The sequence below is a fragment of the Prionailurus bengalensis genome, chromosome A3 (assembly GCF_016509475.1).
Source record: "Prionailurus bengalensis isolate Pbe53 chromosome A3, Fcat_Pben_1.1_paternal_pri, whole genome shotgun sequence".
In the NCBI taxonomy this organism is placed as follows: domain Eukaryota; kingdom Metazoa; phylum Chordata; class Mammalia; order Carnivora; family Felidae; genus Prionailurus; species Prionailurus bengalensis.
The window spans coordinates 63,436,147-63,454,309 of record NC_057354.1 but is presented as its reverse complement, the minus strand read 5'-3'; the positions used below and the strand labels follow the sequence as shown (position 1 = coordinate 63,454,309).

General features: G+C 39.6%; 2 protein-coding genes across 4 annotated transcripts in view; one reads left to right on the top strand and one right to left on the bottom strand.

The window, feature by feature from the left end:
- The window catches only part of PLEKHH2 (pleckstrin homology, MyTH4 and FERM domain containing H2), a 115,617-nt gene that overhangs the window by 75,325 nt on the left and 22,129 nt on the right, over window positions 1-18,163 (bottom strand). For all 3 annotated transcript variants that reach the window (XR_006300938.1, XM_043603280.1, XM_043603279.1), the window contains exons 3-4: window positions 10,496-10,558; window positions 1,235-1,384 (exon numbers count right to left, since the gene is read on the bottom strand). Coding sequence is in view for 2 of the 3 variants with exons in the window: in XM_043603280.1 (XP_043459215.1) it covers window positions 1,235-1,384; window positions 10,496-10,558 (213 nt within the window). In the remaining variant the exon portion in view is untranslated. The remainder of the gene's footprint in view (window positions 1-1,234; window positions 1,385-10,495; window positions 10,559-18,163) is intronic.
- C1GALT1C1L (C1GALT1 specific chaperone 1 like) lies at window positions 13,522-14,293 on the top strand (the record flags this gene model as incomplete). The annotated part of the gene is given in 5 exon segments (XM_043553188.1): window positions 13,522-13,694; window positions 13,696-13,745; window positions 13,748-13,909; window positions 13,912-14,052; window positions 14,055-14,293. Coding segments are annotated over 5 exon segments (585 nt in total), but the record flags the coding sequence as incomplete, so codon positions are not given.

The window sequence follows — 18,163 nt, the reverse complement described above, 5'->3', positions numbered from 1 at the left end:
TTTTTTTTAATACAGTTTTAAAAGACCCAGAAAAAAATTGAAAGAAAAAAACTCTAGCTCACATTTACCAACCTTAAAATCTGGTTATGGTCATAAAATTACAAGAATATGACTGTCATATAAATCACAGTGGGTGGGAGGTGGGACGTGGTGAAAGTTAAAAACCACTGAGCTAAACAAGTACTGATTCCCAGAGAAATGAAAATAAACGGTTAAGATAAAAAACAATTTAAAGTACTTAATAATTTCATAGTGGTCATATTTAAATGATGCTAAATGATGATTTAAGCAAATAACCCTTTATTTTTTATCTTTTAGAGGGGGTGAGGAGAAGCAGGGGGAGAGAGAGAATCTTAAGCAGGCTCCATGCTCACTGAGGAGGCTGTCGTGGGGCTTGATCCCATGACCCTGGGATCATGACCTGAGCCAAAATCAAGAGTCGGGCGCTTAACCAACTGAGCCACCCAGGTGCCCCTAAACAAATTATGTCAATGCAATTGTTTTTCTTTTTTTTTTTTTTTAATTTTTTTTTTTAACCTTTATTTATTTTTGAGACAGAGAGAGACAGAGCATGAACGGGGGAGGGGCAGAGAGAGAGGGAGACACAGAATCGGAAGCAGGCTCCAGGCTCTGAGCCATCAGCCCAGAGCCCGACGCGGGGCTCAAACTCACGGACCGCGAGATCGTGACCTGAGCTGAAGTCGGACGCTTAACTGACTGAGCCTGAGCCACCCAGGCGCCCCAATGCAATTTTTTTTCTTAATAAAATTTTAAAATAAACTAGAAACTATACTTAATCTCAATAAAGTGGTTTAAAACAGTATGCACATTTTTAAACAGGATTAGCATCACACATACATTTAAAATACAATGTTCCATAAATATTTCCAATACCCTAAAAATGTTAAGGCAAACATCTATTTCAAACATTTCACAGACAGAAATGCCTGCTGCTAACCAAGTGTTTTCAAGTTAAAAGTCTAAAGTTTGAATGTTAAGGAGCACAGTCACATCCAAAAAGTGTTAGATATGGCCTTGGAATCACCCAGACTTAAAGAGAATGCCATTTTACTTGTACCTTTCACCAACAAATGTGATTAGACTCCATGAGTTGACCAAATAAATGAGATTTCTGACCCAAATTCAGAAGTTTGGGCTCTCTCTCTCTTTAACCTCTGTAAGAATGCATTTAAAATGCATGTATTTAGACTGTAATGATCAAATTCTTCCCAACCTGTTCCTCAAGTTGCAATTCCAAGTTTTGAATAATGTCATCTTTTTCCTGTATTAGGGTCTCCAGATCTTGACACTTTTTATACAACCTTGTCTCTGATTCACTGGTTTGAATATTAGCTGCTTTTAATTTCTCTTCCATAACTTGTACCTAAATTTAGAGGATAGAAAATTAATGTTATGCATTTAATTTTTTAGATATATATTTTTTTAATTTTATTTTTTATTTTTTAAAATTTACATCCAAATTAGCATAAAGCGAAACAATGATTTCAGGAGTAGATTCCTTAGTGCCCCTACCCATTTAGCCCATCCCCCCTCCCACAGCCCCTCCACTCCATACGGAGTTTGTTCTCCATATTTATGAGTCTCTTCTGTTTTGTCCCCCTCCCTGTTTTTATATTATTTTTGCTTCCCTTCCCTTATGTTCATCTGTTCTGTGTCTTAAAGTCCTCCTATGAGTGAAGTCATATGATTTTTGTCTTTCTCTGACTGACTCATCTCACTTAGCATAATACCCTCTAGTTCCATCCATGTAGTTGCAAATGGCAAGATTTCATTCTTTTTGATTGCCGAGTAATACTCCATTGTATATATATACCACATCTTCTTTATCCATTCATCCATCGATGGACATTTGGGCTCTTTCCATACTTTGGCTATTGTTGATAGTGCTGCTATAAACATTGGGGTGCATGTGTCCCTTCAAAACAGCACACCTGTATCCCGTGGATAAATGCCTAGTAGTCCAATTGTTGGGTCGTAGGGTATTATGCATGAAATTTTTATGTTAACATTAAATAGATTCCTAAAAGGTATCATCATAAAACAAAATATTGAACAGCACGATTTAATGTATTTAATAATTATAAAGTCTGAAGACCATTTTACCAAGTGGTGTTACCTTTGAGGTACACAAGGGCACATAAGAGAGTCTCAGAATATTGCTATCATCTAAAGTAATGTACATGTTTACTAGAACAATGATAATATTCAAGGCATTTCATGTGAGTATGGAATCAGAAAGTTTGCAGCCTTCAATTTTTCAAATTTTAAGTGAAGCAGGAATATAAAGAAGGTGAGTAGTGAGAGACGATCAGATTGGATGACCTTGTATAATAGCACATTTGGGGAAAACAAACTGAACTTAGGTGAAAAAGAAACACATACATGATGGAAAGGAAAAGGAAAATAAAAGAACTTGAAAGCTTCAAATGATGGAATCACAAAAAATTAAAAAAACTATGAGAATCAAGATACAGGTAGGAGAGTGCATTCAGTGAGGGTTTATTGATTCATTCATTTAACATTCAGTGGATAGCAGCCAAGTGCCGGGCCCTGGGAAGATATCAGTGAATAAAATCTCTGCATAGAAATTACATTCTAGTGGATAAGACAGATCACAAATATAATAAAATGTAAAAATCATACAGTACGTTATACAAGGCGATAAAGGCAATGGGAAAAAATACAGCAAGACAAAGAGACTGGTGTGTGACCCAGGGTTGAGTTAAGCCTTAATTTTAATATCTAAGAGGCACTGATTTCTGCTTGGATCTGTTGCAAAACACATCTGGGCATATGAAATCTTAGAAGGAATGTGTGAGATACTAATGATAGTAAGAAAGAAAATAAAGTACTGAGCACTGTAGATTAAGACTTTTATTCCATGTCCTAAGAATAGGTAAGAATGTAATTTTTGTAATTTTTGTTTAGATTGCAGGAGGCAAAGAAGAAAAATATGCAAAAGCATTTGAGAAATTAACAATGATAATTTAGATGAAAAAATCTTAAACTATTAAAAACACATCTGAAAGATCATGATGAATCCACTTAACGCTCAAAAATACTTGACTAATGAGGGCTTCTAGAAGGAGGGTGTTAAGATTAGTTTTGTTTTGTTTTTAACCATGAATACAAGGTTTCATCTGTGGGTTCACTGCAGAATTGTAAATTCAACTGTAATGCCAAATGTGTCCTACTTAAATACCACCCAGATATCTGAAAACCATAAAAATAAAAGTAGATTTAAAAAATAAAAGAGGGGCACCTGGGTAGCTCAGTCAGTTAAGCATCCGACTGTTGATTTTGGCACAGGTCATGATCTCACAGTCATTGAGTTCGAGCCCCAAGTCGGGCTCTGCACAGACAGCATGGAGTCGGCTTGGGATTCTTTCTCTCTGCCCTTCCCCTGCTTGCATGCTCCCTCTTTCTCTCAAAATAAAGAAATAAACATTAAAAAAAAACAAAACACAAAATAGGAGACAAACCTGTATTCCACTATCCAAGTGATAATTTTAAGTTACCTTAAGATTTATATTTTTAACGTAACATAGCAGGCTTTCTGCAGGAAGAGCAGACCAAAAGGTCAAGGACAAAGGTCTACATCAGAGATGTTATCACGAAAAAGCCAGAGGAGGACATGGGCTGGATAGTAAATACGAAGAAACATTCTTAAGATGGCACAGCCAGTTCCACACAGGGAGCTCGACAGCTGTCGAAGCAGAGAAGAGCAGAGACCAAGTCCAAATGGTAGTTCAGGGACAGAGGAATAGATGATAAACCTAACAGGGGGCAGAATTGGCTCGCCAAAATGTGCTACTTTGGCATCTGGATTATTTTGAATTAAAGTTACCCGAGAAACAGCTGGTATAAAAACACTCTGATGCTCCTTTGTCCCCCTGAAAGCAGGAAATGACCCCCTCCTCTACCAGGAGGGAAGAAGGCATCCTTATCACCAGAGATAGGGAATATAAGGCCTGAGAAGGCTGTATAAACAAACCTTGTTACTTCTTCACTAATTTACTACTCTAAGCCCAAACCCCCTTGTCTTGTCAATTCTTCATAAATGGATTGCCTTCCTGTCTAAAACGTGTAAAAGTTGCCTGCTTTGGTCACTTCTTTGGAGTCTCATATTTTTAGGAAGCTCCCATATGTATGAATTTAAACTTGTTTTACTCCTGTTAATCTGTCTTATGTCAATTTAATTATTAGACAAGGCAAAGAAACTAGAAGGGAAGAAATTGTTCTGCTCCTACAAACCTCAAGAAAAGTTGAAGATTCTGAACAAGAATATAAATAACTATCACCAGACCAGATCTATACCTATAGTCTCCTTTTATTAAGTTGGAGCAAGCTACCCTACAAACATTGGGCTGCCACATAAAATTGCCCTAATATTGGGGTGCCTGAGTGGCTCAGTCGGTTGAACAACCAGCTCTTGGTTTTGGCTCAGGTCATGATCTTGCAGTTTCGTGAGTTCAAGCCCCACATTGGGCTCTGTGCTGGCAGCAGGGAACATGCTTGGGATTCTCTGTTTCTTCTCTTTCTGACCCTCCCCCACTCGCTCTGTCTCAGTCTCTCTCAAAATAAATAAAAATAAACTTAAAAGAATAAAAATACGAGGTGCCTGTGTGGCTCAGTTGGTTAGGCGTCCGACTTCAGCTCAGGTCAAGATCTCGAAGTTCCTGAGTTCAAGCCCCACATCGGGCTCTGTGCTGACAGTTCAGAGCCTGGAGCCTGCTTTGGATTCTGTCTCCCTCTCTCTCTGCCCCTCCCCAACTCATGCTCTGTCTCTCTCTGTCTCTTAAAAATAAACAAACATTGAAAAAAAAATCTTAATAAATAAAAATAAAATTGTCCTATTATTGCTTAGGAAAGGTCTACAGTCCTAGAAAACTATGATTTGGGAGTGCTCTTATCCCCTGAAAAATATGTCCAGTTTGAAAAGTGTTCTCATTTTATGAGTGAATGCTACAGTTAGAGCTCCTTAGATGAATCTTTGCCATGTGCAACTGTTTAATGCAACCATTACTTGTAGATAAACAGAACTTCTCTAAGCAAGAAAAATACTGACAAAAATGGCAAAACCTCTTAGGGAGAAGGATCACAAAGTAGTTACAGGCAACCGACTTGCCAAGTGGTCTTGTTAGGATCAAGTTCTTCAGGATTTACTAACCTTCCTTGGTAATGAGTATGAATAATAGGTCTTCAGAAAAGATAAGAGGCCTACAGAAAAACCAAGCAGCCTTTAAAAATAACTCACTACAAGTACACAGAAAATAGCCCAGTTCTTTTTCTATTCATTTAACCTGAACCATGTAAGAATTTTAACTACTCAGAGATTGGCCAATAACAAACATCTGCAAATTCAAATTGTTCGCTAAAGAAACTCTTGCAATTACTTATATGTGGATATCCTCTGGTGAAGAATGCTTTGCACTTTAGGCTACCTTTCTCCTTTTCTTCCAGGAGAGCCTCTGGTTGCAGCCACACATCTCAGCACATTCCTCAGCCATTATCCCAAAGCCTTTATTTCTTCTGAGGTCCCTGAGCTATTTTGCAGTAAAGGGTTAACTCAGCAGACTTGGGGTACTCAAACCTTGCACATTCCCAAAAAAGAACTGGTCCTTGATTAGCTCCTGGAAAAAATAACCTCTGAGACCTGGTAATATCCTGCCTGATAAGACTCTACATACCTGAGATATTGGACCACACCAGATATTTTATGTCAACAATGTGATTTAAGGTGAATACCTCCCCCCCACCCCCCCCACTAACCCAGGGTCCTGGGATACATTGTATCAGTTTGACCTGTGCAGGGACGGATTCTGAGTAGCTAAGGTCAGTCTTGCATGCATTCCATGTCTACAAGACTGACACCACCACCACCCCATCCCCACCGCCAGGGCAATAAAAATTCTGGATACCAAGGCTCAGGTGAGCTTCCCTGGTTGGCAATGCTTTGTACGTTGTCACATATCATTGACGGGAATCAAGTGCACCCCTGTGTAACTCCACTGGGAGAGGACAACTGGAAACTCATACCTGGTTTCTCCTGGACTCTGCTCTACGTGTATTTTTCCTTTGCTGATTTTACTCTATATCCTTTCACTGTAATAAATCATAACCATGAGTATAACGACTTTTCTGGGTTCTGTGAGTCCTTCTGGTGAATCGTCAAACCTTGAGGGTAGTATTGGGTACACTGACACGACTCCTAATGCTGTTTTTCATTTTCCTGCCCACCCTGAAGAAAGCAGGAGCTGCAAATATTGTTCCTGTTGTAATTACCTACACTACTCTTTTCTTCTTCCCTGTTCTAACCTCATCCCTCCCTACCTCACTACAGATAATTAAGATGTGACTGTATTTTTGAGTGGAGGTTGAAAGTTTCTCTTTCTATATATATGTTGCAATGGCATGACAAAAATACCTGATCATTCCAACATAGAATGAAGAAAGGAATTATAAGGGCATTTTGAATCCCAGACTGTTTACCAGTTATTCAAAATTTACTGCAAATTAAACAATTATTCTAATCATATCTTTTTGGAGGGGGGAGCACAAGTGGGAGAGGGGCAGAGAGAGGGGGACAGAGGATCCGAAGCAGGCTCTGCGCGGACAAGCTGACAGCAGCGAACCATGAGATCATGAACCAAAGTCGGACATTCAGCCGATTGGGTCACCCAGGTGCCCCCCAATCACATTTTAAACACAATTATTTTGGAGATAGTGCTCTAGAATTTATGCAGTGAGGCCAGAACCATTCTCACGGAAGGTGAAAAGGAATAGCACTGGATAGTATGTTTCCACGTAATGAAGCAAATCATTATAAGGTCCCATAGATTAGCGTGAATGAGTAGTAATCATTTATTAAGAACCAACTTCACAGAAAGGCATATTAGCCTGCATATTAGAATGGCAAGAGGGAATTTTTAAAAAATGTCTTTATGTTTATCTTTGAGAGAGAGAGAGCGAGCGTGTATGAGCAGGGGAGGGGCAGAGAGAGAAGGAGCCAGAGGATCCAAAGTGTGCTCTGAGCTGACAGCCTGATGTAGAACACAAACTCACAAACCATGAGATCGTGACCGGAGTTAAAGTCAGATGCTTAACTGAATGAGCCACCCAGGAGCCCCAAGAGGGAACTTTAAAATCCAGGTCCTACCAGGTCTGCATCAAACACAGGCAAGGAACTGAGACCAGAAGGACAGAATGACAACACAAATTTCTATGGGGGAAATTATGTGCCCCTTACTGGTTAGCATAAACTGGTGTAATAGATTGGAATATGCACCTAATCATATACTTGAGAATGAATCCTCTGTATCAGTATCTCCCACATGTGCAATTTGCTGTTTATCCATCTCCCAGAAATACAAGTACAATGAGATTTACACATTCTGCTTTCAAAACTTTAAACAACTACAATGAAAAGGTGCTACAGTATTAAGAATAAAGATTGCCAAGATTTCTCTTGGAAAAATGTATGATTTCTTTTCTATAGTCAACTTATTTAAGGGTTGCACAGGTAAAGTAATGCCAGTCATTAAAAACAAGAGGGAAAATGAACACCACTAAGGTGCAGAGTTGAGCTGGTTTAGCCGACTACTGCTTTTAGCAGTGAAATGTTCCTTTTTGGTTAACATAAATACAGTTTAAGTCTTAGGATCTCACTAAATGACAAAGGACAAGCTGAATTTAAGCAACATAAACAGCAGATAGGGCACAGTCCTATGGAAACTGTTAAAGATAGCAAAGGATTCAGTTACTCTACATTAATAACATTTACTTAGTCTTGAGAAAGAAAGGTAATATAATTAGTGCATGAGATTTATTTGCTCTCTGTTTGTATGTCCTATAAACTTTTAGAATCATTATGTATGTAATATGATGTATAATGTGTGATGTACAGAATGTATAATATGTAATTTATATAACGTATAACATACAATGCATAATATGTATAATATACAATAATATATAGTATAATATAAGTATACAGATACCTACAGATTTTGCTAAATTACATAGAAATTTTGGGAGATTTGCAATTCTCACTCTTTACGGGAGGAGAGGTTTGATTTAAGGCCATTTAGCCAATCACAGTGTCTTTTTGCTGTAAAATGTAGCACACAGAATTAAATAACTTTATACGTGATATCCTCAAAGGACAACTTCAAATAAGAAATTCTTCCTGTTAGTTTATGAAGATCAGTCATTGGGCCCTAATGGTTACAAACAGCCATGGCTTGCCTCCCTTAAATTGGGAATGGGGATTCTTTTTTTTTTTTTCTTTTTCTCTTAAGATCTAGTGAATCATAGAAGAAAACCCCAAAAAATCACAAATAAAAATACTTAAATTTTCAGAGCTAAACAATTATGCTGCACATATGAATTAAGAATTTTAATTTAAGAAAAGGCAAGACAAAACCATCCTCGGTTTCCTTCTATTTTTCCTATACTATGAGGTGTTAAAGGAAAGAAAGGGAAGGGAAAGATAGGGAAGAACAGACAGAGAGACAAGCATGGATATACAGGTAGAGAGAGATGTCACCGAGAAAGGCCAAAGTCAGAAACGGAGGTAAAGAGAAAGACAAGAGAGAGAAGTAGACAAACCGCCAAATGCGTGCTGTAGGGTGTCGGGCTAAACAGGTACATATACATACAGAGCCTACAATAGAAAAAGACGAAGACATTTAGTACAGAATGACAGACAGTGACATAAACATAGAATGTAAGTGACCTTTTATGAGTTTACTGGTAACTATTGGATTTTTATAGCTATAAGTGCAGATATTACCATTCGGTCTTACCAGCTAAACAATATAAAAAACCAAGCACAGCATCAATCCTTACCATTACTACTCACACTTCTACCAATACCTAAATTTGAGGTTTTAAATAATTACTGGTGTGATGATGGTACTATACTTGTGATTTTAAGTCTTTATTTTCAGATTAGTTGCTGATATACTCATGGGTGAAATAATACGGTGTCTAGAATTTGTTTCAAAATAACTTGGTGTGGGGGTGGAGAAGAACAAAGTGGATGGAGGTATAGATTAGCCTTGAGTTGACTAAGTGTTAAAGCTGGTGATGGGGGTTCATTATACTATTTTCTCTACTCTTGCACTGGTTGAGATTTGTCATAGTAAAATTTTAGGAATCTCTTTTAAGTGTAAGTATTTTTAAAAATTTATTTTGAGAGACAGAGAGACAAAGGGCCAGGGAGAGAGTGAGAGAGAGAATCCCAAGCAGGCTCCACACTGCGGAGCCCAATGTGGAGCTTGAACTCACAAACTGGTAAGATCATGACCTGAGCCAAAATCAAGAGTCAGATGGCCAAATGACTGAACCACCCAGGCGCGCCTGAGTATAACTAATTAAAGAAAATAAAGGGTTAGGTTAGACTGGGTTTATTTAGAAATTTATCAGGCCACTAAATCAATCTACTATACAAGATTAAGTCTTTTAGGTGAAAACAAGATTTGGTAGTACTTACGTTTGGGAAGAAACATGACAAATTTAGAACATGTATAAGAAATTTATTATATACTTCCTAGAAAAAAAATAATAATTTTGAAAATCCTGACTTGCCTGAACCTGACAAGGATCTTTTCATAAAATGTGAAGGTATGGATTGAGACTCATTAGACAAACTTTAAGGCTCACTTGGTGAGCTCACTGAAAACACTCATTTTAATGTTGTCAAGGCCCAGACAGGACTAAGTGACTTATCAAAGGTTTGACTTTTCTCCCAAATACCTATTAACATACTAAGTAAAAATTTGTGTTCATATTTTCCTAATATAACTCTAAGCATTTTTCTATATTAGTATGTCTTTTGTAATAATTATTTTTTAGTGTTTATTTATTTATTTTGAGAGGGAGAGTGCGTGTGCACACACACACAGAGTGGAGGGGCAGAGAGAAGAAGAGAGAGAATCCCAAGCAGGCTTCATGCCATCAGCGCAGAGCCTGATGTGGGGCTTGAACCCACAAACTGTGAGATCATGACCTGAGCTGAGATCAAGAGTCAGATGCTTAACCGGCTGAGACACCCAGGTGCCCCTGTAATAATTATTTGTAATGGTTGTTTACTATTTCATGGAATGAATACAGTTCACTTATTCATTCTCTTGTAATATGGCATTCATATTATTTCCAACTCTTTATTTCTATCAAAGAAACTGCTATGAACATATTTATATTTAAAACTTCATTATGGTTACGATTGCCTTGAAAGTCATATTTGGTTTTTCCGGGAAAGAAGACTTCCTAATGGACACATTTTTATCCTTTGGAACTCTGTTAAGGGGCAAAATAACATTAGACTCTCCATTTTCTCTCTGGATCCAGCTCACAGAACAGTCAAAGAGATAAAATGTAGAGAAGGGTTAAAGACTATTTTGAAGACTGTTTTGGGCAAAACAAGGTTTATACTGGTAGAGAAAAACATTTAACTAGAATTATACCCTACCTGTTGGAAAGCTTTTTCTGCTTGACGCTCAGCATCAATAACTTGTCTCTCAAGCTGTTGCATCTGTAAAGTGAGGAAAAACAGAGAAAATCTAAAAATTCATATTTCTCTTTTGAAAGGGACTTAAAAAATCTTGCAATGTCACAAAATTCTTTTAAGAATATTTAAAGTAGTTTAATGCATATGAATGACATACAATTTATCACATTGAGGCCTTATTTAAAAATTTAAAAATTAACCAAACAACATACCAAATGTTTCATACTTTTAGTACAATGCAATCTATACTACATGAGTGCTCATCCAGAGGATTTTCTTCATTGACTTATGAATTACTGGTCAACACATATTAAGAACAGTAATTTAAATCTAAGAGAATAGTGAGACCTCAAATATCATATTTGATTTGTTGATCGAAAAGTCACAATGATATCAGAAAGTGGTATATTCTCACAAGCTCTGTAGGTGGCATGTTTTATTTTTTTTTTAAGGTTTTTTTTTTTAATTTTTGGGACAGAGAGAGACAGAGCATGAACGGGGGAGGGGCAGAGAGAGAGGGAGACACAGAATCAGAAACAGGCTCCAGGCTCTGAGCCATCAGCCCAGAGCCTGACGCGAGGCTCGAACTCACGGACCGCGAGATCGTGACCTGGCTGAAGTCGGACGCTTAACCGACTGCGCCACCCAGGCGCCCCGATAGGTGGCATGTTTTAGTAGAAACTCTGTTTTTTGGTTTTTTTTTTTAATTAATTTGTTTATTTTGAGAGAGACAGAGATAGCACGAGCAGGGGACAGGCAGAGAAGGGAGAGAGAGATAATCCCAAGCAGGCTCTGCACTGCCAGCACAAGCCAGATGCAGAGCTTGAACTCATGAAGCTGAGATCATGATCCGAACTGAAACCAAGAGTCAGATGCTTAACTGACTGAGCCACCTAGGGTACCCCCAAAAAACTCTAGCTAGTTTTAATTCTCATACATTGTAGAGTACAGAAGAGACTCACGTTAGCACACACACGCACATCCACTAAAGTGTAGAGCACAAAGAATCAAAAAAAAAATCTCCGTATTTTTTTTAAAGTTCTGTAGAAAATAAAAAGTTCAGAGATTTAACAAATTGCAAGAGACTCTTAACGACAGAGAACAAACTGAGGGTTGCTGGAGGGGAGGTGAGTGGGAGACAGGCCAAATGGGTGGTGGATACTAACTAGGGCACTTGTTGGGATGAGCACTGGGTGTCTAGGTAAGTGATGAATCACCGAATTCTACTGAGAAACCAATATGCACTGTATGTTAACTAAAATTTCAATTAAAAAAAAGGGGGGGGGGAAGCTTGGAGATTTAAAGTAAATTACTCAAATGACTACTATAAGTAAAATAAAGAAAAGCCTTAAAAAGGACCCAGTGCAAACTAACATAAGAAATGGGTACTAGGTAGTGAATACACAACTGTGACATAAAACTCAATTTTAAATTCTTTTTTTCTGAGTGCTGAAATATGGTCAACATTATAGCTGTCTGTCCCTCGATATTTGCTCATTCTCAGTTTCATTGTTGCTTGGTGTTCCAGAACTTTCAGCGCACCTCAAACCCCAGCACCCCGGTCCCGTCCCAACAGCTGACCCCTAGCTCCAGCCCCACCCACTTCTCAGAACCACAGAGAAGTGGCTTCTCATGGCTAGAGTGTCCCAGCCTGGAGGGCGACCCTAGCCTCAGACTGGGTGGGCTGCAGGGACCCGGTCCAGGGCGTTGTATCCACACGACTCCTGAAACAGAATGCTATGGGCACCAGTGACAGTCACAACAAAGTTTATTACAATGAGAGGCAAGGCCGACCGATCAGGACCAACACTCTTGATAAGAGTGCGGCCTCGAACAGCCGGGGTACAGAGTTTTTATAACCGATCACATCGTTTTATCATCACCTGGGAACAGAACAAAGAAACAGTTTCCAGATGAGTTAGAAACAGTTGCCTAATGAGGTGTTTATTTTAGACTTTCTGCCTCTAAGTTGCAACCAGTGGATCTCCTTGACCCTGCCTCTGATGCTCTTTTCTTTGAACTTTTGTTTCCTTAATTGGTGAGGCCTAATTTACAAGAGTATGAGGCGTAGTTTACAAGAGCAAAGCAAGGCTGTTATCTCTTAACCTTCAGGGTCAACACAAAGCTGTTATTTTTCAAGCTAAGCGTTAGCCCTACACTACAATTTAACCCTTAGAAGGGTGTGTCTTTTTTTATTTGTTTTTAAACCAGTATGCTGCTGGGAGCATTTACTGTGTTTGACAACTATGTGGCCAGGTAACATTCAACACAGAGGTAAAGACCCTGATCACCGTTACCTTCGCCCCCCAAAAAAGAAAAGATTTCTTAAATATTTCAGAAGTGCAACGCGTGGATGTTAATAACAGTATCCGTGTTGACTGTATCAGCCTTGGACAATCCAAGATGAGCATTATTGAAAGAGACTTGGGCCAAACACTGACAAAGCAGAGCCCTACAGTCCTAAAAATGATAGATTGTTAGGTTGTTTAATATTTTTAAAAGTGACATGTGGAGGGGCGCCTGGGTGGCTCGGTGGGTTAAGTGATGGACTCTTGATTTCAGCTCAGGTCATGATCTGGGTTCGTGGGATCAAGTCCCCCTCTCCCCCTCCTTGGGCTTCATGCTGGCAGCGTGGAGTGTGCTTAAGATTCTCTCTTTCCCTCTCTCTCTGCCCCTCCCCTGCTCGCACTCTCTCTCTTTTCTCAAAATAAATAAATAAATAAATAAATAAATAAATAAATAAATAAATCTTTTTTTTTTTTCCCAACGTTTATTTATTTTTGGGACAGAGAGAGACAGAGCATGAACGGGCGAGGGGCAGAGAGAGAGGGAGCCACAGAATCGGAAACAGACTCCAGGCTCCGAGCCATCAGCCCAGAGCCCGACGCGGGGCTCGAACTCCTGGACCGCGAGATCGTGACCTGGCTGAAGTCGGACGCTTAACCGACTGCGCCACCCAGGCGCCCCAATAAAAAAATCTTTCAAAAAATGACCTGTGGATACAGATGAGGACAACTTACAAATATGTCTTTGAAAAGCACAGCGACAACTACAACTGGTTCTTTCCTACACATCCCACTACATTTGCTGTCTTTGACAATTCAGCGTGTTTTCTGTGTACCGGGGCTTTATCACAACCTTTCTATCTGGGCCACACTATAACTTGGCAAGCTCTAATACATGACCGTGGAAGGAGAAATTGTCAAGTATAGAATCTGAAAGACAGCCTCTTCAGTAAGTCTGAGAAGTGTGCAGATTGAAGTGTCATTTGGGAGTTATCTGAAGATATGCAGCTGGCAGCTGGCCTTAAATAAGCTGGAATTCTTGCAGAAAATGCAGAGGATTCTGAAGGAAGAGTTGTATTTAATACAAAACCAATGCACATCTTATTCAAGAGACCATGTGTAATAATCCTCAGGAAGTGGTACAAGGCTGCTGTTCAGATATGGCTATTACTTTTAAGGGACTGACACCCAAAAAGATGATAGTGATGATGTACGGTATGCACTGGCTCAGGGCATTCATTATTTCAACAGCACACTGGTCTTCTTGCCTCCAAACGGTTCAGAAAGTGACTGACGGCTGGGGAATAATAGCATTGTGCTGTCCAAAAGCACTTAAAATGTGGATTCACTTGAAGTGTGAACTGAGATGTGTAAGTGTAAAATACACACTTAATTCAATAATACACATATTATTTGAAAACCAATACAAAAAGTATAAGCTATCCCAGTAATTTTATGTGTTGACTCACATTGAAATAATATTTTTAATATGTTGCATTAAATAAAATATAAAATTCTTTTTCATTTTATTAATTTAACAGAGAATTTTAAATTACGTATGTGTCTCAGATTATATTTCTATTGGATAACAAAAGTGTAAAACATTCCATTGTCACCATATGTATTAACTTAACTGCCTGTCCCCAGAGCAGCATTTCAAAGACCATTTATTGCAGGGATCTAACTTCTAGAAAAGGTTTCAAGTATTTGGGTACATAAATAGATATTTCCTAAGTGCATTCTCTGGACCCCATATCATCTTTAATTTTTGTGAAAATATTTCAAACATTTAATAAGCAAGTACTGTTGTCTAAAAGCATTCTATTGAGTTACTGTTATAGACGATGGCACTGCATAGAAGCAGCTGGACAAGCACTGTCTCCAGTCTAGGATATTCTTTAAACCAAAACAAACAAAAAAACCAACTGGCAGGTACACGCCAACACTACATCCTTCCACTACTGGCAGTGGGCTGACAATCATCGCCTCTACAGTGTAACTACATTATATTTTTAAGGAAAATTTTGCACTCATGGAGACTTAAGCTCAATTTTGAATATTGCTGAGGTTGCCAGGAAAACCCACAAACAAGTTGCTGATCTGTAAAATTTTGCTAGCGGAAAAAAAAAAAAAAAAAAAAAGATTACTGACATACCTGTTCAAGTGGCCAAAATCCAGAACACTCACAACACAAAATGCTAGTGGATGTGGAGCTGAGGATGTGGAGAAACAGGGACTCTCATTCATTGCTCGATGCAAAATGGTATAGCCACTTTGGAAGACAATTTGGCAGTTTCTCACAAAACTCTTACCATACTCTTGAACATACCCTTACCATATGATCTAGCAATCACACTTCTTGGTGTTTATCCAAAGGGCTTGAAAACTTATGTCAACACAAAAAACGTGCATACAGATGTTCACATCAGCTTTACTCATAACTGCTAAAACTTGGAAGCAATCAAGATGTCCTTCAGTAGGTGAACAGACAAATAAACCACGGTACACCCAGACAATGACATTATTTAACACTAAAAGGAAATGAGCTATGAAGCCATGAGCAGATATGGAGGAAACTTAAATGCATATTATTCAACGAAAGAAGCCAATCTGAAAAGGATGCAACTGAGGTGGGGGATGAATAAACAGGGCACAAGAGCTTTTCAGGGCAGTGAAAATACTCTGTATGATACCCTAGTGATGGATACATGTCATTAGACATTTGTCCAAATCCATGGAATGTACGAACTTTGGGTTATTATAATGTGTAAATGTAGATTCATCAATTTTAACAAAGGTACCAGTCTGGTGGGGGATGTTGATAATGAGAGAGGTTATGCAGGTGTGGGGGCAGGGAATATATGGGAGATTTCTGCACCACCCAATTTTTTTGTGAACCCTAAACTGCTCTAAAAATTGGAAGTCTTGAGAGAAAAAAAAAAAAAAAAAAAGGACTGAATACTTTCCTAAAAGGATTGCTATGGTCTGAATGTTTGTGTTCCCCCCAAATTCACCTTGGAATCCTAACGCCCAATGTGAGGGTGGGACTCTAGCCAATGGGATTAGTACTTTTATAATGGAGATCCCACAGAGCTCCTGAGCCTCTTCTGCCAGGTGAAAATACAAGAAGTCTAAAACCCAGAAGAGGGCCCTAACCTGGCGTTGCTGGCACCCCGATCTCAGACTTCCAGCCTCCAGAATTGTGAGAAATAAATTTCTATTGTTCATAAGCTATGCGGTCTGTCGTATTTTGTTACAGCAGCATGAACAGACCAAGACAGAAATTGGTCCCGAGAGTGGAGTGCTGCTGTTAACAAATACCTAAAAATGTGGAAGTGAGTTTGGAATTGGGTAATCGGTAGAAGCTGGAAGAATTTTGAGGTGCATGGTACAAAAACCTACATTGCCACGAACACACCATTTAAATTGCATTTAAAGCAATTCCAGTGAGAACTCAGAAGGCAAAAAGGAAAGCTGTAGAGAAAGCTTCAGTCTTCTTAGAGAATCCCTGAGTGGTTGTGAACAGAGTATTAGTAGAAATATGATGGATGGTAAAGGCCATTCTGATGAGGTCTCAGATGGAAATAAAGAACATGTTAATGGAGACAAGAGGAAAGGTGATCCTTGGTATAAAGCAGCAAAGGGCTTTGCTGAATTGGATTCTTGTCCTGGGGTTTTGTGGAAGGTAGAACTTGTGAGTGATGAAACCGGATATTTGACTGAGGAAATATTTCTAAGCCAACTGTTGAAGGAGTGGCCGAATTCTTCTTGAATGCTTATAGTAAAATGTGACCAGAGAAATGATTTAAAGATAGTTGATCAAAGAGGAAATAGAACCTAAAAATCTGGATACTTTTCAGCATTTCCATATTGAAAGAAATGGGAAAGTCTGTTCAAGAGAGGACAGGGTGTGACCAAACCACCTTTTTTTTTTTTTTTCAACGTTTATTTATTTTTGGGACAGAGAGAGACAGAGCATGAACGGGGGAGGAGCAGAGAGAGAGGGAGACACAGAATCGGAAACAGGCTCCAGGCTCCGAGCCATCAGCTCAGAGCCTGACGCAGGGCTCGAACTCACAGACCGCGAGATCATGACCTGGCTGAAGTCGGACGCTTAACCGACTGCGCCACCCAGGCGCCCCCCAAACCACCTTTTGATTAAGGGGTCAGTATGGGTTTGAACCAAAGAGTTAGGTAGCGACTGAAGAAGGAAAAGTCCATGTGAACTGAAGAGGAAGGAATGAGGCTGGCTGTTGGACTTGGATTTTACAGGATGGGATCTTAGAGCTATGGCTATGACATCAGGCAATTCTTCAAGGCAAGGAGGAAGAACCCTAAATGCAATTCAGAAATCATCAGAGCTGCCCCTTCAATTTCACAAACTTGTGGTGGGGCATTTCCTGGGTTTTAGCAGGCCACACAACTTCCAACCAAACCAAAGTGCTGTTTCCCAAAGCCATGGGGGGCTGACCCCTGCCCAGCAGAGCCACTGGGAGCATGGCTACCTCCACCTAGATTTGGAAGGATGAAACTGCCCAGAGCTGCGAGCATACAACCCAAGCACAGGGCCACTTCAAGGGCAAGGCCACCAGAGAACCCCAACCAGGGCAATTCCCAATCAAGGCCATGGGGGTGGGGCCACCCCTTGGACCCCAGACTGGTAGAACCATCAGTGTGCAACTGCAACCCATGAGAGCTGCCCTGCAAAGCCACTGGGCTGCAAATGCCCCTCAGGGTCTAGAAGGTGAGATCCCTCACTCCCAGCTGATCCAGAAGCTAAGACCTCCATCCCAGAGGGTTGAACATCTCAAGATTATTCTCAAGTCTTAGGATATAATGTTAGTTGCCTTGTGGGGTTTTAAACTTGCTTGGAACTTGTTGTCCCTTCTTTCTCTCCTATTTCTTCTTCTTGGAATGAAAATATCTATCTTATGTCTGTCCCACCATTGTATTTCAGAAACACATAACTCGTTTGGTTTCACACGTTCATAGCTGGAAGGGATTTCCTCAGAATAAATCATACCTTGAGTCTTACCCATACATGATTTAGATGAGACTCTGCACTTTATAGACTTGTAAGTGGATGCTGGAAGAGCTATTAAGACTTTTAGGGCTGTCGGGAGGGAATGAATGTATTTTGTTTGAGAGAAGGACATGAATCTGAGGGGCCAAGTATGGAATACTATGATCTGAATGTTTGTGTCTCCCCCAGAATTCACATGTTGGAATCCTAACACCCACTGTGGTGGTGTTAGGAGGTGAGGTCTTTGAGAGGTGATGAGGTCACAAGGGTGGGACCCTCGTGAATGGGATTAGCGCCCTTATCCTTATCAGAGAGATCCCA